This window comes from Corythoichthys intestinalis, chromosome 15, assembly GCF_030265065.1.
Source record: "Corythoichthys intestinalis isolate RoL2023-P3 chromosome 15, ASM3026506v1, whole genome shotgun sequence".
NCBI lineage: Eukaryota > Metazoa > Chordata > Actinopteri > Syngnathiformes > Syngnathidae > Corythoichthys > Corythoichthys intestinalis.
The window spans coordinates 46,435,475-46,463,160 of record NC_080409.1 but is presented as its reverse complement, the minus strand read 5'-3'; the positions used below and the strand labels follow the sequence as shown (position 1 = coordinate 46,463,160).

Below are 27,686 nucleotides of genomic sequence, written 5' to 3'. Positions count from 1 at the left end.
AATTGCTCTCCGCTGGGCGGTTTGCCAGTCCACAAAGACAATCGACAACCCAGTCGTCATGTCAAATAATCCAGGCTAGTTATGTGTGATTTTCGGCGTCGAAGACTTGGAAACATCACTCGGTTCGGGTTAGCATGTCGGCTAGCTGTCACGCCTCTTGGTTTGTTTACATTCTCCGGAACCGGGGAAGGGAAATGACATATGTCCGATTTTGGTGGCATAAAATATCGTTCGGGAGGTGCGACAGTAAAGGTGAAGTTGACAGTTTTGACCATCATGGAGTAATTTTGCCATGTCGTCCTGAATAAGTGCATTTTTATGATTTCATGCCATTTATTTAGCAATTGGGGAAGAATACTTGGATAAAAAGAATATCCTGTTAAAATATTGAAGTGAAGAGACAGAAACAATGACATTTTGCAGCTCTCTTCCTCGCGTTTTCCTCGTTGTGAATACTTCCCCCTCGACGGGCTGACTGGTCCTTCTCAAGCCATTTATTTAGCTATTGTGGAAAAATACTTGGATAAAAAGTATATCCTGTAAAAGTACTGGAGTAGAGAGACTGAAACAATGACATTTTGCGGCTCTCTTCTTCGCGTTTTCCTCGTTCTGAATAATTCCCGCTCAATGGGCTGAGTAAAACCGATGAGCCCAGTCTCCCGCTGACGTCATCCACCTGTTGGGGACGCTCAAGCCCTATAACAGTAGGCGTGGCTAACCGGCAGATTAAAAGACTAATTTCTCGTCATCTGCGCTTTGCTAAATTGTTGTATATAGTCGAATCGTCTCAAAATGTGATTCTAATTCACATAATAATGCTATGTAAGACTTTTTTTCTCCTGTCGTATGCTCTTTAAAGGGTTAAAGAAATGCAAAAAAATAAAAACATGATCATCCAATGAGATCACATTTTATGACGAAGTTTTTATTTTTTTCTTCTTACATTTCATTTTCCCAGTTAATTCAAATGGAGTCGACATCCCAAAAAAAATACATTTAGTTATTTGAGTGTTTTATCAGGATTTGACTCACGCATCTCAAAAAACTTCTAATTACTTGAAATTTAAAAAAATACAGGCCTATGTTATCATATTGAACCAGACGCCTACACGCGGGAGGCTCCCATCCACCTCCCGCCCACTACCCACTCCGTGTCGCTTTTGTTGTGCTTGCTGCCAATGGTTTGGCCCTCAAAAGCCACTCACTGCTTGCAGTGCCGTCATAGCAACCAGGAAATACACACGGACGTTGGCTGGAGTGGACGTGTGTCAGTTTGAGAAGAAGGTGGTAAATGTACCACCACAGCTACCGCACCGAGGGGATTCTTCTCCATCTTCAATTTGGGGTGTGTATCTGTAGAGTGTGTGATATTTAACTCGATAATGCCGTTTCTGTAGGAATGCCGTGTGAATGCTCAAGAGCTGACGCTGAATTGAAAAGGCTGTGGAAAATAAGAGAATTGAGGGAATGTGATTAATAGTATGTGTATATGGCCTGAGTGAGCGAATTTTTAAAAAATAATTTGGGAAAGGAGTGGTAAAGGTGTAAGATTGCTTTTAAATGTTGGTATTTTACAATTCAAAAAAATGTTTTTGAATTGAGATTTAATGCTTTGAATTTGAAATATGGAAGATACATATGCTTTTTTTGTGGAAAAATTTTTGACATGTCATAAATGAGATGAATGGCAGCCAATGAGTTAATAGTGAATTTCTGGAATGTGTGTGTTTAGCAGTAGTAGAGTGCTCAGAGATGGCAGCCACGACCGCGCTGCCCCCGGTGAAGAGCGTGGTGGTGTACAGAAACGGTGACCCTTTCTTTAGCGGTCGCCGGTTTGTGATCAACCAACGGCAAGTGTCCACCATGGAGGCTTTCCTCAACGAGGTGACCCACAATATTGGGGCCCCGCTGGCTGTCAGGACCTTGTACACCCCCAGACAGGGTCACAAGGTCGCCGACTTCCAGGACTTACGGACGGGGGCCCAGTATGTCGCCGCGGGTTTTGAGAAGTTCAAGAAACTGGAGTAAGTAGCTAAAAGCCTTTTGTAGTGCATTTAAAGTGCCTATGACACCATAAAAAAGATCTTAAATAGCATTAATATGAGAATTATAATCATATTTTGAGACGATTCGACAACATTCGTTAGTGTATCTATCTGCCGTTTAGCTATTCCTGTCATTATGGCGCTCTGGCGCCGCCATCTGGGTGATGTTGTCGGCAGAGTAACGATTTTAGCTGATTTAGTATTCAGCCCAATGGAGGAGGAAGATTCAGAATGAGGAAAATGTAACAGAGATCAACAAAATGTCATCCTTGTTTTGATCTCTCTACACCAAAGTTTTTACAGGATATTCTTTTTATCTAAGTATTTTTCCCCAATTGCTAAATAAATTGTATGGTCATGACAAATAACAGTCTTGTGCTAAATGGAATATGAAATATTAAAAATGCATTTATTCAGCAAGACAGGGCTAAATGACTGCATAATGGTCAAAACCGCCGACTTCTTAAACCTCCCGAACGGTATTTTATGCCACCGGAATTAGTCCGGCTTTTTGTCATTTGCCTGCCCGGCTTTGGAGACGGAGGAAGGAGCGTAAACAAAACAAGAGGCGTGAGAGCGAGGCGACATGCTAACCCGAACTGAGTAGCTCTTCCAAGTCTATTCCTCGCCTTTTGAAAACGAAAAATCACACAAAACTACCCCGACTCATGTCACACACGGCGGCGGGGGTGACTGTCTTCACCGATCGGCCAGACCCCAGCGGCGAGCAAGTTACGACTCGTCGATCTGCTGCGGCCCAGGCAGGCAGGCAGTGCTCGTCGCCGGGGACGCAAAGGGGAATGAACGCCGAAAATGTCGCATTCTCGTTGGACAAACTGACCGACATCGGAGCGCGTGGCTGCCCGAGCCCAAGCCGAGTATAGCGCTCTATAGGCGGGCATGCGAGGAAGTTCGAGGGGAGTGGAAGTCTCGACACAATCGAGAACCAGAGACAAGATCGGTGGGCTCCCCGGGCCCAAGCCAAGGATAGCGCTCTTTTGGCGGGCATGCCTTTATCGGCCGGCGACCATGGTGTGCGACAGGCCGCTGGTCATTGGCCAAGGAGCCTTCTCGGTGGACAGGGACCATTATCACCTACAAAATGCAAGCCACGATCCCAGTATATGACATAACAAAACACGTAGCTTACTCACTTCGTCATCCGTCCAATTGTCTCTAGATTGTCAGACTTTTCCAATTTTTCGCGGTCAACAGGATCTTTTGGGAATCCAAAAAGCCTCACACAACTCTACCTGGTGTAGCAACAAAAGCCTGCAGCACATTTAGCTGGCGTGACGCAAAACATAAGCGAATTAATCCGCAAAATCAGCTGAATCCTCAGTCCTTCTGCATACTATAGTACTGGCTGTATTGTGAAAATGACAAGTCCGCTGACGTTACATTCGCCTTCTTCCTTAATCCAGACTCTGGCCAGAAGTCACTCATTTTCATGGCGTGGGATTAAAAATTTGAGTAAACATATCGATCGCATCCACACACATCCAAGCGGTCCATTTCATTCAGGAGCATAAAACACCGCGTGTAATATGAAATAAACATGCTTTTTTTTTTTGTGTCACAGGCACTTTAAAGGGCGGTAAGTAACAAAACAAAATAGGGAAGAACGGGGTTGGTTGTCACGTACATTAAAAGCAAGGGTGTAGGTTTGGTCTCAACTTTGGTAGGGACGATATTACAGCATAACATGCTTGTACAGTTTTTGCTGGGGACGGGACATTAACTCTGGAAGTCCCATGTTTTTTTGGCTATAAAGAAATACCAGGAAGGCGTCAAATGACCCCGATTCCAAACTGACAACTGGGCTTTGTCAAACAATAGACCACTCAAAGAAGCAATCAAGCAGCCCCCCCCACACACACACACACTCCTGTGGAGCCGCTGCCTAGGTGTGGAGGGGTGGGGGGTTTCACTCTGGATAGCTGCAATTAGCATCTTGAATATAAGAGAGACAGGTGGACTTCTTGGTGGGTCTTGCAAAGGAATTGGCTCACTCTCATGTGGGCGCAAAGAAGGAGCAGAAGGAAAAATTGCTTCGGCAACAACCTCCAACACCTAGCCCCGGGAAAATATGTCACCACATAAAAAAAGTTTAGTTTTGTTTTTTATTACACCGTCTCTTGTACTGTAGGAAAACTGCAGCTCATGGAATATGTAAAAAATTTGTCCACCCGATTGCCTGCCTGAGCGGTCTACTGTCCGACAAGCAACAACTGTTTTGTCCAACTGGACAAGCCTATTCGTAAGGGGAGGAGAAAATAACCTCTGACTGCCTCAGACAACCATCCAATTGCCTCAGACAACCATCCAATGGCACCTTTCTGTCTCCATACAGTTTACACACACATACAGTACATGTGAGACATACTCTAAGTCTGACCACAGTAACGTTCCATGCATGAAGTTAAAAAAAACTGACTAGTATTTCCATTTGGTTTATACAGAGGATAAGAGTTGAAAGGACAAGTAAACACTTAAAAAGAAATGTCACATCCTGTCAGTAGTTTGGTCTATTTTATGGTTTTTTTCACCACAACCTGTCTTCTGGGCTTGAAAGTGACAACAAGCTAGCTAGAATAACACTAGTTTACCTTTCCCCCATCAGCCAAGGCACCCCTGCCCTGCAAACACTCAAGATGCTAATTGGAGCAATCCAACCCTGTGGTTTTGCGAGTGTTAACGGGAATGACAAATGACGACCATGGTGCTAACAGAAGATATGCTGATTAGGGTCAGATGATCCTTCTCTGGTTACAAAACTGATTTGTATCAACTGATCTACTCGTGGTAGTTCTAGTGTTAATAGGACCAAACAGATTGGTGGAACGGGGGTCAGGGTAACATTTCTCACGAATACGAACCTAATTATAACATACAAAATAAATACAAACTTGTCAATAATCTCTTAACTAACTAGGAATGCAAAAAAAAAAAAAACATTTGTTGACAGCTTTGATTCGACAGCTCTGTTCTACTCTACTGACTTGGGTTGTGTTTACGCTACAGCTACATCAATACGGGGGTAAAAAAGCAGCCGGCAGCACGAGAAGAAACTCAGGTAGGCCGTCTCATCTTTCTCATTATTAAACGTGTTGAGGCTCACTGCTCACTCCATCACTTATTTATCACAAAAAGCTAAACCAAAAGAATGCACCAGTGGACCTCCTACTGAGTCAACTTGGACAAAAATAGACTCAACACCTCTTAGGCTAGGTTCATAATATAGGTCTTAATGCACAATTCCGATTTTTTGTCATATGTTTTTCTGGCGTGCCCGTTCAGACAGCCTTTGTCTATCGAGCCTGTTCAAGTATTACGCATTCCCACTAATTCGCAGTCTGACACGGGCTGAGCAAACTGACCCGCATGTGCAGAAACATCAAAACAAATGACTCCACATTAAGGCTGTACGTCATTCCAGGGTGATCATATTTTGATTTCCAAAAATAGGACTCAAATAACACACATTAATAATGAGCGCAATGTGCATGCGTGACGCACACACATAAGCCTTATATGGTTGTGTGTGTGCGTCAGTTTGCCCTGACTTGGCCCTGCAAGCAATACTGAAATATTGCTTATTTGGCCCACAGAAAGAAAACCTTTTCTTTATTATATTTGTTTTAATGACTGTGGTCAAGTCTGCTTTTTCGTGTAAAAGCAGAGTTCAAGCTAGGTGCTAACGCTAATGCACATTCTGCGGGGTGGTGTGGCTCAGTGGTAGAGTAGTTGTCCCCCAACCCAGAGGTTGTGGGTTCAAGTCTCCGCCCTGATGAACTCACCTAAGTGTCCTTGAGCAATTTTGCAACATTGCTCCTGGTGCTGCGTCACCAGTAGGTGGATGGCGATGTAGTAGAAGCAGATGCCCGAGCCACCTCAGCTGGCTCCTCTCAACGCTGAATCCCTCCCGGATGACTGAGCTTCTCACCCTATCTCTTAAGAGCAAGCCCGGACACCCTGCGGAGGAAACTCATTTTGGCCGCTTGTATCCAGGATCTTGTTCTTTCGGTCACGACCAACAGCTTGTGACTATAGGTGAGGGTAGGAACGTAGATCGACTGGTAAATCGAGAGCTGAGCCTTTTGGCTCAGCTCCTGCTTCACCACAACGGACCCGTACAGAGCCTGCATCACTGCAGATGCTGCATCGATCCACCTGTCGATCTCTCGCTTCATCTTGCCCTCACTTGTGAACAAGACTCTACTTGAACTCTGATCCCCGACCTGCAGAGGGCACACCACCCTTTTCCGACTGAAGACCATGATCTCAGATTTGGAGGTGTTGATCTTCATCCCAACCGCTTCACACTGTGCTGCAAACCGCTCCAGTGAGAGTTGGAGATGACCATTTTTTCAGCGATAAAATCTTATGAAGTTACAAAGTCTCATCATACAAAAATTGTCTAAATCAGGGATCTGCAACCTCTAGCTCCAGAGCCACAAAGTGGCTCCTTTATCCTTCTGCTGTGGCTCTTGGAATTTAACGCTTTCAGTGCCGGTGCTAGACGCCCAATTGTGTGGTGTTCAATCTCGTGAATTTAACGAGTTTATCACTCATAGATAATCAATTGTAGTGATGCACGATAATACATTTTTCAACCGATACCGATAACCGATAATTTCCTCCTCGTTACAACCGATAACCGATAATGTCAAGCCGATAATTCTATTAAAAGATTTATGTAAAATTTTAAAGTATACACAAGGGAAAACATTACTGTGCAAAACTATCATTTATTGCTCTTTTTCAACATCAAATGTGAACAAGTCGTCAATTCCAACATCTAAATAAAGACAGATTGTCTGACATTGTGTAATGGTAAACTTTTGGCAACAATTACTTACAGAGTAAATACCTAGGTGGCACAAAAATGCCTTTAAAAGTAAGCCATTCCTAACAAAAAAACATTACAACACTGCAAAAACACATCTCCCTCAAACTAGTTAAATTCCCTTGTTTTCAGTGTAAATCTATTGGAAATAAGTAAAATTATCTGCCAGCGTTTTAAGAATATTTCACTCAGATTTCTTGACGAAAAATAGCTAGCTGAAAATAATCTTAAAAGCCTTATTTTAAAAAATAAATTATTAGACTTAATCCTAAAAAAACGTCAGAAATGTTCTTAATTCAAGAATAAGTATGGTTCAAAACATTTGAAAGCATTTTTTTCATGATTTAGGTGAAGAACAAATGGCAATATTTACTTCAAGGGTCGGTTGCCAAAGGGCTTACACTCACAAGGGATTCACATGATTACTGGGTTCTAGATCACAGAGTTGATTTGTGTACACTCTACCCCTCCCAACCACTTAGCTTTGAGACTTCCCCAACCCTCTCCCCTTCTTTCCCTGGTCAACAGGCCCCCCACATGGTGCCAACCGGAAATACATCTAGCTGACGATAGCACCAACATATTCGTAGTTAATGTATTGTTTGTGTTTTGTTTCTTTCTTGTGTTTCTTTTCTTCTGTTCCCCCATAACCCCTTCCTGTTCGCTGCTTTGTCATTATAGTATAATTTGCTGAAGTGGACAAAACTGCTTCGGTTGCGCACATTTGGGGGCTAAATCAAGTATATAATTATTGGATTGCATTATCGGTTCAATTTTTTAAAAAATCTGGATTATCTGTGTGTCGTCATTATTGCCATTATCGGCCGATAATTATCGGTAACCGATATTATCGTGCATCTTTAATCAATTGATTTGAACAGGGAGAACAGCAGCGAATGACCGTTCATTTCAAATGGATTGGACATCTCGCACCATCAACAGCAGCCAATGAGGCGACACGTTTACGCATATCATCGCAGAAGCCTTGTCACGCTGTAACTCAGTCACCCATATGCCACAGGTTGGTCTTGTTTGAAAGTGCGGAAGTTGAGGTCCACGCCCGTTTTTACTTGAAGTCATATACCAGATAAAACAGGAGATAATGTCATTTGAGTTTTATAGTTTCATTGACCTCATAAATAAACATTAAAACGCTGCACAGACCATGTGTTCATGTCCATATTTCCATTATTTCTTGTCCTTTTTCAAAGCGAAAAGCACAAGGAAAAACGATGGAGCGAGCGACTTTGTTAATTGTGCGGAATGAATCCAAAACTAAATTTAGCGCAAGCAATTGTGTTATTTGATCAACTCGAGGGAGAGGTGCACAAAGGGCGGAAAAACATACGACAGTTTTTTTTTTCTTTTATAGTTAACCAAAATCTTCAATTCTTTCATCGGTTTTCATGAACCATAATAACCTTGGTCCGTACTGCTCGTTTGTCGAACTGAACACAGAAGGAAACGAACTGCAAACTTTTGTGATTGACAAAAGCTGATCAAATAATGTCAAGCATTCATTAGGGCGCAATTGAGGCCAAGGATGTATGTGACATTTACAGTGTCCATGATGGATAGCTATACTGTAAGCATGAGAACATGCTTGCTACAGTGCTCCACAGCAACCACAAAAGTAGGCATGCGAGCGCTCCGCAATGCACGTAACGGGGAACATGTCCAAGGCACACACATTTAATCTTAGAATGCTGACCAACGAATAAGGAACACTGTTGGCTTAAAAAGAAAGACACCTTACCAGATGCTCAGAATACAAAGTCAGCACTTGTGAAGCGAAAGTGCGCTTGCACTGCTTGCAGCGATCATTCTATCACTGCCAGCCCATCGGTCCGATTGGCTTGGACGTCTATCCCTTTCAATAGCAGTGAAACATGATCTTAAATTTTGTATAAAGTGACGGATGATGGTCACGTAAATGTGAAATCATGTTGGAGGTCCTGCTGTCCTTCCTCCTACAAGCCGCGGCAGTCTGTTTCTTTTCGAAGTACTCCCATACTAGCGACTTTTGAGAGGGGGAAAAGCCATTGTGTCTACTCGAAGCACAACAACAAAGAAGTGTCACCGACAGATGCAGGAAGGAGCGACAATCGGAGGGGGGGAGGAGTGAGTGCTGCCGCTCCAACCCACAGATTTCTCGCTATATTTTTGGGACATAAAAAATAGCTAATGCCGTACTACAGTTTGATGGAAAATTTTTGTGGTTTTTAAACCGTGACGTTTTCATACCTCGGTAAACCTTGAAACCCTTAACCAGCACATGCCTACTTTTGACACGAGATAATCGATACGCATAAAATTGCATATTAAAGCTCTATTCTATTTTAAACTGGTGTCCTGTGCAAAACATGGTTAATTAGTGTAATATACAGTGGGGCAAATAAGTATTTAGTCAACCACTAATTGTGCAAGTTCTCCCACTTGAAAATATTAGAGATGCCTGTAATTGTCAACATGGTGAAACCTCAACCATGAGAGACAGAATGTGGAAAAAAAAAACAGAAAATCACATTGTTTGATTTTTAAATAATTTATTTGCAAATCATGGTGGAAAATAAGTTTTTGGTCAATACCAAAAGTTCATCTTAAAACTTTATTTGCCCTTTGTTGGCAATAATGGAGGCCAAACGTTTTCTGTAACTCTTCTCAAGCTTTTCACACACTGTTGCTGGTATTTTGGCCCATTCCTCCATGCAGATCTTCTATGGGGTTGAGACTGGCTAGGCCACTCCAGGACCTTGAAATGCTTCTTACGAAGCCACTCCTTTGTTGCCGTGGCTGTGTGTTTGGGATCATTGTCATGCTGAAAGACCCAGCCACGTCTCATCTTCAATGCACTTGGTGATGGAAGGAGATTTTAATTCAAAATCTCTCGATACATGGCCCCACTCATTCTTTCCTTTACACAGATCAGTCGTCCTGGTCCCTTTGCAGAAAAACAGCCCCAAAGCATGATGTTTCCACCCCCATGCTTCACAGTGGGTATGGTGCAATTCAGTATTCTTTTTCCTCCAAACAAGAGAACCTGTGTTTCTACCAAAAAGTTCTATTTTGGTTTCATCTGACCATAACACATTCTCCCAGTCCTCTTCTGGATCATCCAAATGCTCTCTAGCGAACCTAAGACGGGCCTGGACGTGTACTTTCTTCAGCAGGGGGACACGTCTGGCAGTGCAGGATTTGAGTCTCAGGCAGCGCATTGTGTTACAGATAGTAGCCTTTGTTACTGTGGTCTCAGCTCTCTGTAGGTCATTCACTAGGTCCCCCCGTGTAGTTCTGGGATTTTTGCTCCCCGTTCTTGTTATCATTTTGACACCATGGGGTGAGGAGGGAGTTGAAAGTCCGTGTTGCCCAACGACAGCCCCAAAACATCACTGCTCTAGAGGAGATCTGCATGGAGGAATGGGCCAAAATACCAGCAACAGTGTGTGAAAAGCTTGTGAAGCGTTACACAAAATGTTTGGCCTCCGTTATTGCCAACAAAGGATACATAACAAAGTATTGAGATGAACTTTTGGTATAGACCCTACTCACCAACGTCACAGAATGACGTATCGCTGTATCCGGCCGCCATATTGTCCGTCATTGTTTATCCGTATTCTCAATGGTTTCAATTTGTTGTGCAATTTATAGTGCAATTCATGGAAGCCCCGGTGCTTTCAGACGCTGTAAACTCATTGGATGCGTTGCATAAAAGGCGTTATGTGGAAAAGGTTCAGTCTATCCATTCGCCAGATCCATATTTGATGCCTAAATCGACCCGCTGTCTGACATCTGCTACCCTGATATCTACAACTATCTTGTCCACACAAAATCAGCCTATTCTCACGAAAGTTTGAAAAACTTTAAGAGCAGCACTCTAAGCAAGATTACCCCGTGTGACCCTTTGCTTCCAATTTTCTAAAATGGCGACAATCAATAAAACAAAAAAAAAAGTTGACTGCGATGGCCGACGCTTCAAGGATAGGTGGATATTGGATTATTTCTTCAATAAAACACGCAACAACTGCGTCTGCCTCATTTGCAAAGAGACAGTCACTGTCAGTGTTGTTAATAACGGCGTTACAATATAACGGCGTTACTAACGGCGTTATTTTTTTCAGTAGTTCAGTAGTTAATTACTTTTCTCATCTTGGCAACGCCGTTACCGTTACTGAGGACGGAAAGGCATGCGTTACTATGCGTTACTATATTGGTCAAAAAGTCTGAGGGAGACGGACTCACCGAGACGACAGAGCAGAGCAGGAGTAGGGAGAAGGCAAGTAAGTTGTGACGCCGAGCAAACGCGATGCTAGGTAGCTCCAATAATACATGTTGTAGCCGATAGCCTACAAACTACGCCCGCATGTTATGGTAGATATGGTAGACATGGTAGATATCACATGTACTGTACATAGATAAAACTAGATGCAAATTGACAGACATGGCACTAAATGAGTTAGTAGACAGCCGCCATCTTAAAGCAGTAGACTTTTTAGGACGGCTCTGTTGTAGAGAACCTTCCTAGCGAACCTAAGTAACTTTTTATCTAAAATACTTATAAATCGGCAAAATCTTGACTTGAATCTATCTTTAAATGATGAAACAGTTTTAAAACTTTCATATGTCGAAAGTAGAGAGAAGGGAACTAATGCAATAATGGGAGCAATTTTAACAACTTTTAACAGTTGATTCAGGGTAAAGGGTAAATTAGGGTAAAGAATTGGGCTCGGGCCAATTGTACCAAAAACCTTCACAAAAAAACTTCACATAGTGTGACCAATGGTTTTTTTTTTTTTTTGAGGAAAAAAAGTAATTATCACCAATTACTTTGCCAAGTAACTAATTACTCTTACATTCAGGTAATTGAGTTACTAACGCAATTACTTTTTGGGAGAAGTAATTTGTAACTATAATTAATTACTTTTTTTCAGTAAGATTAACAACACTGGTCGCTGTTTTCAAAGAGTTCGATGTGACGCAATAATATTACCGAGCAAGACACGCCGACATGTACAACATTACAGGGAAGATATGCAGCGAGAAATTATAGCAACTTGAAGCTAGTTAAATTTCACAGCAGCAGTATTTCGCAAGAGCCCAAGTGTCGAAAGAGAACGCCACAAAGACGAGACTGTTGAAATTATGAATTAAAAAATAATAATAAAGCAAATGTGACACACAGAAGGGCTTGCTAAAATTTGTTTAAATATATTGTTCTATGTAAATCAGCCAAGATAGCCCCCCGCATTTTTGCCACACCAAATCTGGCCCCCTTTGCAAAAGGTTTGGACACACCAGTTTAACTGATGATCCGTAGACGAGGCCAGCTTCTTTCACTTGGTACCAGCTAAATATTATTCAAAATGTAATGATGGTGGAAGAAATAAGCATCTTGAATTTGAAACTGTATGTTGTCGGCGATTAGCCGCGCAATGATCTTAATTGTGGTTGTCAGCCCAAAACCCTCTAAATATATATTAAATGCATCTTACCAGATATAAAATGACTACTACATAATCTGTGGTAATCGTTTGGAGCTCGGTTTTCTCGTCGAATTGCAGCAGTCCATCTCGCTCTCCTCTCCGGGTCTCTCGGAATACGGTAAAACTTCAAGTCTGGTTCAAATTAACGGTTGGGACTTCCGGTTATGGCGGCTTGCTGAGCGGACGCGTGTAAGTCTGCGCTGCTACTTGGACTTCTAAATCCTTTCTAAAAAGTTCAAATCGTGAGTGCCACTCAGCCGAATTATAACTCCTGTGTCAAAGAGAATACTGATGTCACAAAAGAAGACAAGCCGCGGCCGGACACAACAATCCGACCTTACTAAATTTGCTACATCGACGGTCAAAGCCAAGCTCACCGCTAGCAAAGCCATGGAGGCTAGCGTCGATGCTAACACCGTGGCTAGCGTCAACCCCGAGGAGCAGCCGGAGGGAAACATTACTCCTGAATCCGGTGCCTCTTTGTCAGTAATACTGGCAGCTATCAACTCCTTGAAGTCTGAGTTCTCAACCAAATTTGATGGCATTCTCACTGCAATTGAAAACTTAAGGAAAGACACTACAGACTGTTCAGAGAGAGTTACACAGGCAGAGACAAGAATTTCAACAACGGAGGACGACGTGGCTGCGCTCCGAGAGAAGGTGAAAAAACTAGAGGGGAAAAATAAAGGCCTGGAGGAGAAAATACTGGACCTGGAGGCCCGGTCTCGTCGCTCCAATGTTCGGCTTGTTAATCTACCAGAGGGTGCAGAGGGAGAAGACGCCTGTGGTTTCCTGGAGGGCTGGATACCGGAGGCGCTGGAGCTAGCTACGCTCCGGGGAGGAATTACAGTGGAAAGAGCCCACAGGATCGGTCCAAAGAGACAACGCGAATCTAACCCCACACCCAGAACCCTTATAATGAAGTTCCTGAGTTATAGGGATAAAGAAGCGGTGATGACAGCGGCGAGGGCGAAACGGCAGATCCTCTACAAAAACCAGCCGGTTAGATTTTATCAAGACCTGACAGCAGAGACGCACAAGAAGGTGAAAGAGTTCGAGGAGGCGAGGCGACAACTTCGGTCACTGGGTCTGCGGTACGGCATCATCCCTCCGGCCCGGCTCATCGTGACCTACAAGGAACGCTCACACATCTTCAACAGCGCCGATGAAGCCGAACACTTCGTTAAGAAAATCCAGTCGGATGACCAACCAGATTGAGGTATGGATGAACAGATGACACCGTGGAAAGGTGATCTAAAACTACTGTGGGAACACTAATTTGATATCCTGAGGCTGTAGAGACATGAGTGGAGCTTAGAGTGAAAGTTAATTTGTTACACAGTTCTGATTTCTCTCACTCCCCTGCTTATTGTTAAGGGACAATTTACTGATTTAATATACACTGTTCAATTAAGAAAATATGAAGGCCTCATCATTTGGTTGAACTGTTTTAAAAGATTTATTTGAATTACAGTAGCAGAGTAGTTAGATTTATTCTGTATTTTAATTTTTACATCAGCATAGCTATACTGTTCCTCACATTGTGTGGACCAGCTTTTTGCTTTCTGGAAGTCTAGTCAATAGAGGGGGGTAACACCTGATGGGAGAACATTCAGGTGGATTGATAATGGTTGAGGGAAATGGTTTTTTGTTCTTTGTTTTTTTTGTTTTGTTTGAAATTACTCTAGTGTTGGGGAAATTCAAAATCATTTACTTATATGTCCGTTGCTCTAAAAGTTAAAATTACATCCTGGAACTGCAGAGGGCTACAAAAAGCAAAAAAAATCAAACAAGTTATGAACAGGATCAAAACATTACAGTCCAATATAGTATTCCTTCAAGAAACCCATCTAACACAAGAAAATGAGCTCAAAGTAAGGAGGAGATGGAAAGGTAAAGTTTTATCAGCTCCCTTTACCTCTCAGGCAAGGGGTGTTATGATTTTGATTCACGATTCTATTCCACTACAGATTGACAATGTTATCAAGGACAAGGCAGGACGATACCTGATTATTCAGGGAAGAATTCTCAGGGAACAATTAATTCTGATAAATATCTATGCCCCAAATACAGATGAACCCAAATTCTTCCAGAACTTATTTCTTACTATTGCTTCTTTGCCTGGTGCTTGTATTATGGCAGGCGACTTTAATTGCACTTTAGATCCACAGAAGGACAAAAGTACAGGAATAGATCAATCACATTCGAGAAGCAGAAGTGTAATTCATAATTTCATGAAAGAAATGAATCTAGTTGATGTTTGGCGAGCGGACAATCCCAACGGGAAAAAATATTCATGTTACTCCAGTACGCATCAGTCATATTCCCGTATAGATTTCTTTCTGGTTTCAGCACTACTAAGATGTAAAATAAAGACTGTTTCCTATGATGCCATTCTCCTGTCAGACCATGCCCCAACCTCCTTAGTCTATTATGATCCCAAATTGGTCAATGATATTCCTAAATGGAGATTTAAAACAAAATGGATGGCTGATACTGGCTTTGTTAATTTTCTAGATGAACAAATTAAATACTATTTTGAAACAAATACAACAGAAACGTCAGGAAGTATTAGATGGGAAGCGTTTAAAGCCTTTATTAGGGGACAAATAATTAACATTACAAGCTCTAAAGCCAAAGAAACTTATATGAAAACAAAATCTTTAGAAACAAAAATTAAGAAATTAGAAGAAGAATACTACCACTCAGGTTCTAAGGATATTCAACAAGAACTTTTCCAACTTAAAACACAATACAATGAAATATCTGCTACCAAAGCTTTATCAAGTTTACTACGACTTCAACAGACATTCTATGATCAAGGCGAAAAGCCTGGCAGAGTGCTCGCATGGCGCATTAAACAACTACAGAATGAAAGACTTATAAGCTCATTACAAAACGACAATAATGAAAATATTGTAGATCCAATTAAAATTAATGAAATCTTCAAAAAATTTTATGAAAACCTTTATAGCTCAAATATAGATCCAAATACAACTGAATTGAATAATTTCTTGAACAATATTCAAATTCCTAGGATATCAAACATAATTAAAGAAGAATTGGAGAAAGATATAACTTTGGCAGAATTATCTTTGGCTATTGACAACATTAGAGGAGGAAAAACCCCTGGACCGGATGGGATACCCATAGAGGTTTATAAAAAGTACAAACATAGACTGTTAACACCATTATTAGAAATGTTTAAAGAATCTTTCCATAATGGAATCCTCCCAACATCCTTAAGAGGAGCTTTAATCACGTTGCTGCCTAAACCAGGCAAACCAAATAACAAGTGTGAAAATTTTAGGCCAATCAGTCTATTAAATGTGGATTTAAAAATTTTGAGTAAAATAATAACCAGGAGGCTTGAGAATATAATGCCAAATATTATTGACAAAGATCAAAATGGCTTTGTACAGGGTAGGCAAGGCTTCCATAACGTTAGGAGAATTTTAAATATATTACTCAAGGAAAAAGGATCAACAGATACAGCATTACTGTCATTAGACGCTGAAAAAGCTTTCGACAGGGTCGAATGGCCCTATTTATTTGAAATTCTTAAACGTTTTGGCCTTGGAGAAAATCTTAATAAATGGATAAAATTACTTTATACAGAACCATACGCTGAAATCATGACCAATCGTAATATATCCAAAACTATTAAAATACAAAGAGGATGTAGACAAGGAGACCCCGTATCCCCTTTACTATTTATTATGGCTATAGAACCCTTGGCAATAGCAGTAAGAGCACACCAAAATATAACTGGTATAACAATTGGGCAACAGGAACACCGCCTGGCTCTATTTGCAGATGATATAATAATATTTCTTAAAAATATAGAAAAATCCATTCCTGAATTATTAGAACTTATTAACATATTTGGAAAATTCTCAGGATATAAATTAAACCAATCAAAATCATCAATAATGCTTTTAAATCCATTAGAAAGTAGAAGCCCCCCTAAAACTGCCACCCAATTTAAAACCGTAGATTGTTTTACATATCTGGGCATTCAAATCGTCCCACGCCTCGAAAATATTGCAGCCAGTAATTATGAACCATTAATTCAAGAAATTTCAAAGTCGTTGGATAGGTGGGCACCCATACCAATGTCACTAATAGGGAAAATAAACATCCTTAAAATGAACGTACTGCCGAAACTGTTGTATTTGTTTCAAAATATTCCACTTCCTCCTCCAAGTAGCCTGTTCACTCAGCTTAAAAAACTGTTTGTTAGATTTTTGTGGAATAATAGACGGCCTCGGACTCGACTCTCACTATTGTACTTACCCTTTGATAGAGGGGGACTTAAGTGTCCTAACCCACTCTGGTATTACTGGGCAGCACAGCTGAGAGCAATGATGTTTCACTTCTCAGAAGGAGACGCTCCTCTGTGGAAGGAAATGGAGGAACTCCAACTAAGTATGCCCCTTCCTACATACCTATACTCAGCAAGCACTAAAATCCTAAAAAAGAATACAAAAAATCCTATAGTAAAAAATATGATTACAGTGTGGCATCAAGTTAAAAAATATCTGGGAGAAACGTCCTCTCTCTCTGCCTTCAGCCCAATATGGAGAAATGAATCCTTCCCTCCAGGGAAAACAGATGGGGGATTTAAATCTTGGGCTTCCAAAGGACTAAGAAAAATAGGAGATCTTTACAATATGCAAAAGGTTCTGATGACATTTGGAGAAATAGTTGATAAATTTAATATACCACGTAATCACTTTTTTAAATATCTACAGTTGAGAAATTTCATCAGAACGCACCAAAATCAAATGCTATGCTTTCCCGAAATGTCTACCACAGAAAAACTAATGAATGATAATTGTTTAAGGAGGGGTTTAATTTCCAAAATGTATAAACGCCTGGTAGACGGAAGCACAGAATCATCTGCAGGACGACTGGGGGCATGGAGGGAGGACCTGGAGGAAGATCTCTCAGTGGAAAAGTGGGAGGAGGCATGTACTAAAGCACAACTGAGAACTACTAACACCCGCCTAAGACTACTGCAATACAATTGGTTGATGCGAACGTATATAACCCCAGAAAAACTTAACAGATATAACAGTGCTATACCAGATACTTGTATTAAGTGTGAAAAAGCAAAAGGTACACTTTTCCATTGTATTTGGCAATGTACAGAAATACAAAAATTTTGGCAAGAAGTGAAACAATGTTTTCAAAATATTTTACAAATTCAAGTACCCTTAATTCCACAGCTGTTTTTATTAGGTTTATACCCAGATAAATTGAAGATTAAAAAGAATCAACGAGTATTTGTAGATTTAAGTATACTGACAGCAAAGAGAGTAGTAGCCCTCTCATGGAAAAACACCAGGAGACCTACACTGAGCAGGTGGTTGTCTGAGTTATCTTCAACGCTCCCCTTAGAGAAAATTACCTATGCAATAAAACACCAACAGCATCATTTTCATCAGATATGGGACCCCTTCATTTATTATGTGTCAAGAACAGATCTGTCATGTGTGATGGAAGAGTCCGGGGATATGTAAACAGTAGCCCTCTGCAGTAATCAATAGAATAGAAATGTGTGTGGGGGTCTATCTTTTCCCCCTTTTTGCAATATAGTGAATTGAAATGGACTAGAACTCATTATCTTGACCCCCAACTAAGAGACAGAGTATTTTGATGTGTTTGTGTTTGTTTAATACATGTTATTGTATTTTTGTTATGTTGTGAAAAAAAATGAAAAATAAAAAATAAAAAGATTGTTGGTAAAAAAAAAAACTTCAAGTCTCTCCGTCTATCTTCTCTGTTATTGCAAGCGACCGCCACACACGCCTTAACCATTTTGATTATTAATGTTAACGAGCAGAAAAACACGCCATTATAGGAGGAATTTACGTAGCGGTAATGCGTCAACACGACGAGTTGACGGACAATATGGCGCGGAGGCGTGGTTGTGATGTTATGTGAGTAGGGTCTATAGACCAAATACTTATTTTCCACCATGATTTGCAAATAAATTCTTTAAAAATCAAACAATGTGATTTTCTGTTTTTTTCACATTCTGTCTCTCATGGTTGAGGTTTACCCATGATGACAATTACAGGCCTCTCTAATATTTTTAAGTGGGAGAACTTGCAAAATTAGTGGTTGACTAAATACTTATTTGCCCCACTGTATCAGCAGGCAAAAATAATGCAGAGGCCCAACGTGTCAGCCAAATGGAGGAAATTTGTTCCAGTCCCGTGTATCATACAGTAAGACTAGTCGTCCGATCACACACGTTCACTTAAGTATTTGTGTAACACATTTTCATCATTTTGCAGTGTTTTTCGCAACGGGGACCTGCTGTGTCCCCCGTTCCGATTCATCATTCCTCGCAGCATGCAACGGGACCTGGAGCAGATCCTCAGCCTGGTCACAGAAAAGGTCAGCTTACGGACCGGTGCTGTGCGAAGGTCAGTGCGGGGATAAGAAAAGAGGGGATAGACGACTGAACATGTTGTTAGCGTTTCGCTACTACGTCAGGTTGTGTTCTGTGGAGGGGGTCACGGTGACCTCGGCGGGGGAGCTGGAGACCGGACGCTGCTATGTTGCCGTGGGAACGGAAAGGTTCAAGAAGCTTCCCTACGTGGAGCTGCTGGTCTCAAAAACCACAGAGAGGTTCTATTCTACAACTGTACTTTTTAAGTTCTAGATTTAGAGCTCAACTCCGTTCCAATTTTTCCACAAACTTTTCAAGATAGGAAATAAGGAAATGAATTTTACTTGAGAATGTGTTGTTTTTTTCCCTTGATTTCCTTTTTTTATACAGGTATTACCCAGGAAAGAGACAAACAATGAAGAGAAATGTGGTAAATATTCATTCAATGCATAAGCATCTCGATAGTTTAGCCCAAAACTTCCACTGCGGAGAAGGAATTAGAGAATACCGGTAGTGTTCGTCTACTTACAGTGACAAACTACGCCATTACCCCGAGCGTCCATTGCGCGCATAAAACATGTCGCCCCCCCGTAGGTCAAAACATGTACTAAATAGTATTAATTTTTAACCCATAAATACCTGCAACATGAAGCAATTATCAGAGAATCCCAAAATTTGAAAAATAAGGTCCTAATGAAACCTTTATTTCAAATTTCTAAAAAGAAAAGTCAAAATGAATATGTGTAATAAGCGCCCTAATATCTATAACCCTTGCTAAATCCTGATTTTTTTTCTCATGGAAACTGCAGATGCATGTGTTGACTTGCATCCATCATTTGTTTTTTCAAAAAGAAATGTCAAAATTCTGAATTAGTCTCAAAATCATGAAATTTTAGGTGTATCAAGTGTAAGACATTTGGCAATAAAGGGTTAAATCAATGGCAATATTTTATGTGTTTCTAATAACGTATTGTAGTAAAAAAAGAACAATTGTGGCTTATTAGAGCCTACAAGTCTTTAAGTCCGAGGTTCCCTTTAAAAAAACAAATTTTAACTACAAATTAGGAGATACTTGAAAATTTTTCAACTTTAGAATTATAATTATTTTGGGCCTAAAGTGGTTGTGCAGAAAGTGATTCTCAGTAACTTTACTTTGTTGTAGAACAGGAAGGAAGGAAGTGGTCCAGAAGACCAATGCAGTGACTCTGCGCTGCTCAATTCTCCAGAGGTAAAACCACATAACTGCTGTATATACATTTTTTCATGAAATCTTGCTGCATAAGCAAAAGAGTGCTTGAGAACACAAACTTGATGTCTGCATGCTTTTCTGAATGAATTATTGCAAGACGTCCAGGTCCTGAAGTAACATAGCAGCCCCAGAACGTACAAATACCCCTACTATGTTTTCAATGTTGGTATGTACTGTACTGTAGTTTATCAACATGTCCCTCAAAGTCCAACACACTGTTACTATCAGTCAGACGGGCGGAGAGTGAAGTCAACAGGTTGTGAAGCTGCTCCACCACAGCAGGAGCAGCACACGTCAGACCCAACCACTGACCTGAGAGCGGACAACACATCTGTGCTCTTCGCCAAGCCGGTCAGAACTCATAAAGCGCGAGGAACCCCGAGACCACCCCACAGCAACGGACCCTGTCAGGACCTACCATTAAGCATACACGTTATGCTATCTTGTCCAAGCTAAAATCGAATTTATCTGTGTTTTGCTTAAGTCTATCGCGGAATCTTCAAGCCGGGAGCACGGAGGAGGAGGAGGGAGGAGGTCAGAGGAGCTGAGGAGGTGCAGGAGGACGAGAATACAGCCACGGAACTTCCTGTTGATCAGGTTTACTGGATACTTTTCTTTGACAATCAGTGTACAGTATATGGAATTGCATTTGAGCGGTCCTCATGCTGAATGAGAAATATTTTGTACTCGATCATTTGCACATGAAATTGATGACCGGTTTAGAAATAGCAACCTGAAAATGCAGGTTTATTACTTTACTGCTTGAGATACAGTGCTGGCCAAAAGTATTGGCACCCCTGTAATTCGGTCAGATAATGCTCGATTTCACCCGGAAAATGATTGCAATTACAAATGTTTTGGTAGTAATATCTTCATTTATTTTGCTTGAGATGAAAAAACACTAAAGAGAATGGAAAAAAATTAAATCATTATCATTTAACACAAAACTCCAAAAATAGGCTGGACAAGTTTTGGCACTCTTTGAAAAACCTGTGATGCTTCTCTAATTTCTGAATTTTAAAACCACATGTTACTTAACTGTGGCACATAACAGGTGGTGGCAATAACTAAATAACACTTGCAGCCAGTTAAAGTGGATTAAAGTTGACTCAACCTCTGTCCTGTGTCCTTGTGTGTACCACATTGAGCATAGAGAAAAGAAAGAAGACCAAAGAACTGTCTGAGGACTTGAGAAGCAAAATTGTGAGGAAGCATGGACAATCTCAAGGCTAGAAGGCCATTCCAAAGACCTGAATGTTCCCGTGTCTACCGTGCGCAGTGTTATCAAGTCAATCAAATCAATCAATCAAGTGTAAAGCCCAAGGCACTGCGGCTAACCTCCCTAGATGTGCACGGAAAAAAGAAACTTTGACGAGAGAGTTCAACGAAAGATTGTGCGGACGGTGGATAAAGAACCTTGACTAACATCCAAACAAGTTCAAGCTGTCCTGTAGTCCGAGGGTACAACAGTGTCAATTGGTACTATCCGTCGGCATCTGAATGAAAAGGGACTCTATGGTAAGATACCAAGAAAGACCCCACTTCTGACCCAGAGACATAAAAAAGCCAGGCTGGAGTTTGCCAAAACTTACCTGACAAAGCCAAAAAAACATTTTGGAAGAATGTTCTCTGGTCAGATGAGACAAAAGTAGAGCTTTTTGGGAAAAGGCATCAAGATATAGTTTACAGGAGAAAAAAAACGAGGCCTTCAAAGAAATGAACATGGTCCATACAGTCAAACATGGCGGAGGTTCCCTGATGTTTTGGGGTTGCTTTGCTTCCTTTGGCACTGGACTGCTTAACCGCGTGCATGGCATTATGAACTCTGAAGACTTCCAGCAAATTTTACAGCATAATGTAGGCTCCAGTGTGAGAAAGCTGGGTCTCCATCAGAGCATGGGTCTTTCAGCAGTACAATGACCCAAAACACACTTAAAAAACCACTACAAAATGGTTTGAGAGAAAGCACTGGAGACTTCTGAAGTGGCCAGCAATGAGTCCAGACCTGAATCCCATAGAACACCAGTGGAGAGATCTGAAAATGGCAGTTTGGAGAAGGTACTCTTCAAATCTCAGAGACCTGGAGCAGTTGGCCAAAGAAGAATGGTCTAAAATTCCAGCAGAGCATTGTAAGAAACTCATTGATGGATACCAGAAGCGGCTGTTCGCAGTCATTTTATCTATAGGTTGGCTACCAAGTATTAGGCTGAGGGTGCCAATACTTTTGTCTGGCCCATTTTTGGAGTTTTGTGTAAAATGATAATAATTTGAATCTTTTTTTTTTTCCCGCATTCTCTTTTCTGTTTTTTCATTGCAAGCAAGATAAATGAAGATGTTACTACCAAAGCATTTGTAATTGCAATCATTTTCTGGGAGAAATTAAGCATTATCTGCAGGAGTGCCAATACTTTTGGCCAGCAGTGTACGTGAAAGCAAAGCAACTTACACGGGAATTTCCCTGGATGCGTGTGAAAGGGGCTTAAGACTATTAAGTATTTTCGTCCAAAAGACTGAGACAAAAATTTAAAGGGCTGCCAAAAACAACATTGATGCCCAGTAAGATTTTTTTTGTCTTTTATCATATAGAGAGTGGCAGAAATAGTGGAGGACGAAGAGCTTAATATCACCTACGATGCTCTGCCTGACACACTGAAGGTACAACAAACGTAAACCTTCTCTCAAAGAGTTCCATTTTTGCATTAAAGGGATTCTAAAAGGTAAAATTCTTGTATTTTCATAGTTTCTACCATCTGAGCAAGACGAAGTAGAAAAGACGCCGATAACACAAAGCACAGAAGAGGAATTTAACACTGAAAATCTGGTACAAGCGTCACACATTTTTTGGGCTCAACTCATTTTGTCTAATGTGGGTGTTTCTATTTAAAGGAGCCTGCGCTCAACAAGATGACTTTGAACACTCCCAATTCTAACAGAGAAATTCCGGGAAATATTTTGGAACATCAAGAAGAAAAGGCAAGCGTAACCGTCTTATCTTTGGTATCACTTGGCTTCCCCTGGCAATATGTGAACAAATAACTGCCTGAATACAGTTCTGTTTGAATGGAACTCGGGCTGCAGCTATCGATTATCTAAGTCAGACATGTCCAAAGTCCGGCCCGGGGGCCAAATGCGGCCCGTAGTCAAATTTCATCCGGCCCCCAGCCTCTGTCGTAAAATCAATAACGTCTGGCCCGCACACAGACTTAATAAACTGGTCAGCAGTACTGCAACCAGCATATGAAGTAGCTTACACACGAAATGCTGCTCCTCATTTACCCACTAAAAGGCAGCAGCACTTTAACCCTTTATTGCCAAATGTATCACATTTAATACACCTAAAATTACATGATTTTGAGGCTAATTTAGAATTTTGACATTTCTTTTTGAAAAAAAAAAAATGATGGATGCAAGTCAACACATGCATCTGCAGGTTCCATGAGAAAAAAACATGATTTAGCATGGGTTATAGATATTAGAGCGCTTATTACACATGTTTATGTTGACTTTTCTTTTAACAAATGTGTAAAAACGTTTCATTAGGACCTTATTTTTCAAATTTTGGGATTCTCTGATAATTGCTTCATGTTGCAAGTATTTAAGGGCTATGGAACATAACTCCGTGTGACCCATAACTTCCATTTTCTAAAATGGCGACGATCAACAAAAAAAAGAAAGTTGACTGTGACGGCAGACGCTTCAAGGATAGGTGGAAATTGGACTATTTCTTCACTAAAATACGCAACAACTGTGCCTTGCCTCATTTGTAAAGAGATAGTCGCTGTTTTTAAAGATTTCAATGTGAAGCGATATTACCAAACAAGACACGCCGACATGTACGACAAGATTACAGGGAAGATACGTAGCGAGAAATTGAAGCAACTTGAAGCTAGTTTAATTTCACAGCAGTAGTATTTCGCAAGAGCCCGAGAGTCGAAAGAGAATGCCACAAAGGCTAGTTGCGAGATTGTTGAAATTATTCATTAAAAAAATAATAAAGCAAATGTGACACACAGAATGGCTTGCTAAATTTTGCTTAAATATATTGTTCTACGTAAAGGACGTCAGCCAAGCTCGGCCCCCCACATTTTTACCACGCCAAATCTGGCCCCCTCTGCAAAAAGTTTGGACACCCCTGATCTAAGTAGTCGATTAATCGATGAACTATTTAGTTCAAATAATCGAGTAATCGGATAAGGAACATAAAAAATTAAAATACCTGAAACGGTATTAAATAAATAAATAAATAAATAAATGAGGATCTATGTACCACTAAAGAACAATTGGCTAGCTTACATAGCAAAAGTCCGCTAGCTTAAATGCTATGAAATGCTAACTATTTTTTTTTTTTTTTTACATTGCTCTTAACAAATAGTTCAGACACAAATTTGCAGAAAAAACAGCTAAATATACCTATAAACCAAAATATGAATGCATTAAAAAAAAACCAAAAAAAAGTTTAGCGCAAACAAAAACTTAGCTTTGGCTGGTCTTAACTGGGAGCAGCTGGATTCAGCCATGTGAAATGAGGCAGACTAGAGGGCATTTTATCTACCCAAATCAATAAAGAAATATGCAAACACTTTCAAAACAAACCATTACAACGCCACTTAAACGCCAATTAAACGAATACTCGAAGCAGCAAAATTTAATTTGAATCTTTTTTCCTACTCAAATACTCGAGTTAATCGATTAAACGTTGCAGCACTAAATGGAACCTTTACGAATATTACTTTTTAAACATTTACCATATATACTCGCGTACAGGTCGCACCCCTAGTTTGTGATTTTAAAAAGTATGAATTTTAGGTTGGCCCTTGCATAGGTCACACCATAATATGGGAGATTTTTGGACCAATTTTCAATCCCAATACTACTAGGAAAACTAAATACTAAAATAAAATACTAAATACGAATACTACTAGTATAATACTAATGCAATATAATACTAATGCTAAAATACTAAGAAAACCTGTAACATTTCACTATTTTTATTTTGTAACAACTAGGACTGCAACTAACAAGATTTTTTTTAAGTGTGACTTTTTTCAATTACCTTCACAATTTAACTTGAAGTTCTTTTCGACATGTTGTAAGTAACAATGAAGACAAAATGTATGACTACTTCCTTCAAAAATAATATTTTATAACAGCTTCCTGACTTAAAACAGGACAGTTGTAGGCTACAGTTAAATCAACTCTAGGTAACTTTTCAGTTTTGGTCAATTTTAGCAACGTCGGTGGACAAAAACGGTAGTGTGTTGCCTTAAGGAAAACAGCGTTTCCCATGAGGACCAGCGCACATCCGCACAGTGTTGTAAAATCACGATCGCCGGGTCACCTGCTGATGGATTAAACGACATTTCTGTTTCCAGCGGCTGTGAAGGCTGAATGGTAATAAGGTAATGAATCCGGTTGTGGCTAAACAATGAAATATGACGGTTAGCAACTGTGTGGCTTGCTGCTCCTGCTAGCCTTCGCAAAGTTAATTAGTGCCGGTGAAAGTGATACAGACCCTCTCAAGATATAAAAGAGGTGTCATTCAACTTCTTGTCCGTCGTCACAAATGTTTTGAAAATATTTTATAAATGTTGAAAAGTTACCTAGTGTTTAGTTTTAAGTACATTAAACTTGTTCAAGTTTTTGATAAAGGTTCTGGGTATAAAACATAAATTTCTCAATACACAAATAAGACAAAAGTGCTGTTCATTGAAATTAAAAAAAAAAAAAAAAGTGCTGCTGATTGACATTGTTTATCTTGTAGGCAAAGCGCGGATATAAATGGTGTCAATGACTCATTTATTTTCTTTCAACAAACTAATCAACAAAACCGAATAAGGAGGCGGCAGACTGAAATGAATAAGTTTTCTCCATCAAACAGTTGTTCATAAATACAATGCAAATCCAATTTCATAGCACTCTTTTGTATGACAATTTACAGTTTGGAGTTTGTTTTGAAAGGGGAATCTAAAATCTGTTCTATGAATGGCTTTATGTGTGTGGTTTCTTTATAAAAAGAAATGAGAAAGCTTTACTATCTAACAATAACTTAAGAGCGACTATGCTTCTGAAAAACAATACAGATAATTAAGACACTGATTAGCATAATCGCTCCATGCTAAGTAGTAACGTCTCATCATCAATGAATACAAACTATACAATTGGCTTCATTAACTCACCTCTGGCGGAGGTACCCTGGATCTAACAACACAAAAGACAGTCCAACTCTAGACACTTCGTAAAGTTATTGATTCAGCAACCCAACCCGAGTGTGGCAGGCTAGCAGTGAACTCTCTCTCTCTCTCTCTTGCCCCAATCACTGGCATGCACGCAGCCTCACATTACACACAAAGACCCAAATGGGAGTGTGCATAGCTGCCGGCAAAAATCGATTATCAAATTCGTTGGCAACTAATTTATTAATCTATTTCATTGATTAGTTCTTGCAGCCTTAGTAACAACTTAGATAATAGTACAAAAACAAAGTACAAGATACCAGTGTCGTTAATATATTAAGTTTCTAGTTTTTATTTCTTAACTGTCTTACGGTAACTCTTCCTCATCATCATGGATGGAAGCCCTCCAATTCCTCTTTTTTACGTGCTCCTTGAGCACCCTCTTGAGGTCGCTTGGCGGCATTGTTGTGAAAGCCAAGAAGTCTGCATGACGTAAAGAGTTGCAGCTTCAGCCCTGATGTTGGTCTTTAGTTCTTCCGTATTTCTCCTGAAGTTTTGTTCTTAACTACTGTTTTTCTAAAGTACAGTGCACAGTTTTGTTGTTGTACGAGATGTTAGATTTTTCATATTATTTTCAGCATAACTTGTTTGTTAAGTTAGCGTACATTGATAATGCTAAGTTGAATGCTTTTTCAGTTTTACGACTGTCTAAATTGGGCAATGGTCAGTGCAAGGATTGCATTTTGGGCACATAGGTCGCACCCGCATTTCTAGGGCAAAAATTTCAGTCAAACATTACAGACCTATACACAAGCACATATGGTACTTAGGCTTTTTTTTTTTAGTATTGTTATTATTTTATGTATAAGACATTCTCCCCGTGACTGCATGGGTTTACTCCCACATCATGAATGTATGCATGAATGGTTGTTCATCTCCTTGTGCCCTGCGACTGGCTGGCAACCGATTCAGGGCGTACCCTGTCTGCTGCCCATAGTTAGCTGGAATGGGCTCCAGCACCCCTGCGACCCTGTTGAGGATAAGCGGCTCGGAAAATGAATGGATGAATGAATGAATGAATGTGTAAAACACTTTAATGTAATTATGTGCAATTTTCGTTTTTCTATATTAACTGTAACCCTTTTTAGGGCAAATGAGTATTTTTGGTCATTTAAAAAAACTGATCTGGTGGTCATTGTTTAAACTTGGCCTATGAGTGGATGAAATACTATACCATATCAGGACGTCAAAGTCAAATTTACTGATTTTTTTTTTTTTTTTTTTACAGGAGGGTCTGAAAGGAGCACAGAACCACGAAGAATGCCTCATCAAAGAACTATCATAACCAATCGAAAGCGCTTTATTTGCTTTTATCAAACTGTGTAGAGAGCCAAGAATGGTCCTAAACTGTAGGGTTGTTGTCTATTTAAAAAAAAAAGTAGAATAAATGCTTTAGTTTATGAATGAATAAAAAGTATTTGCCCAAA

General features: G+C 40.3%; 2 protein-coding genes across 6 annotated transcripts in view; one reads left to right on the top strand and one right to left on the bottom strand.

Annotated features, from left to right (window-relative positions):
- The window catches only part of tmem234 (transmembrane protein 234), a 42,481-nt gene that overhangs the window by 7,632 nt on the left and 7,163 nt on the right, over positions 1-27,686 (bottom strand). The window contains exon 6 of one of the 2 annotated variants that reach the window (XM_057859186.1): positions 125-6,020. The exons of the other annotated variant lie outside the window; for it this stretch is intronic. Coding sequence (XP_057715169.1) covers positions 6,000-6,020 — 21 coding nt within the window. The 3' untranslated portion in view covers positions 125-5,999. Of the gene's footprint in view, positions 1-124; positions 6,021-27,686 lie in introns of those variants that run through there. 2 annotated transcript variants of the gene reach the window in all.
- On the top strand, positions 83-27,676 carry dcdc2b (doublecortin domain containing 2B). Of its 4 annotated transcripts, XM_057859180.1 has the most exons (14): positions 83-1,345; positions 1,733-2,024; positions 5,070-5,121; positions 18,537-18,610; positions 18,680-18,811; positions 18,882-19,016; positions 19,168-19,207; positions 19,940-20,005; positions 20,255-20,432; positions 20,511-20,623; positions 22,613-22,681; positions 22,767-22,847; positions 22,913-22,999; positions 27,488-27,676. In XM_057859180.1, exons 2-14 carry the CDS (start codon positions 1,753-1,755, stop codon positions 27,542-27,544), a joined length of 1,356 nt encoding a protein of 451 aa, XP_057715163.1. In that variant the 5' UTR covers positions 83-1,345; positions 1,733-1,752; the 3' UTR covers positions 27,545-27,676. The 4 variants fall into 4 exon arrangements, with proteins under 4 accessions (XP_057715163.1, XP_057715161.1, XP_057715162.1 ...); XM_057859178.1 differs by lacking the exon at positions 27,488-27,676 and having other exon boundaries at positions 1,736-2,024; positions 22,913-23,344; XM_057859179.1 differs by lacking the exon at positions 27,488-27,676 and having other exon boundaries at positions 18,540-18,610; positions 22,913-23,344.

What these genes read in the sequence shown, in the direction of transcription:
- dcdc2b (XM_057859178.1), top strand. Translation starts at nt 1,753, where the DNA reads ATGGCAGCCACGACCGCGCTGCCCCCGGTGAAGAGCGTGGTGGTGTAC. An exon ending in CAGCACGAGAAGAAACTCAG is followed by an intron (nt 5,122 to 18,536) that starts GTAGGCCGTCTC and finishes CCACTGTATCAG; the next exon opens with CAGGCAAAAATAATGCAGAG. An exon ending in CCAGTCCCGTGTATCATACA is followed by an intron (nt 18,611 to 18,679) that starts GTAAGACTAGTC and finishes ATCATTTTGCAG; the next exon opens with TGTTTTTCGCAACGGGGACC.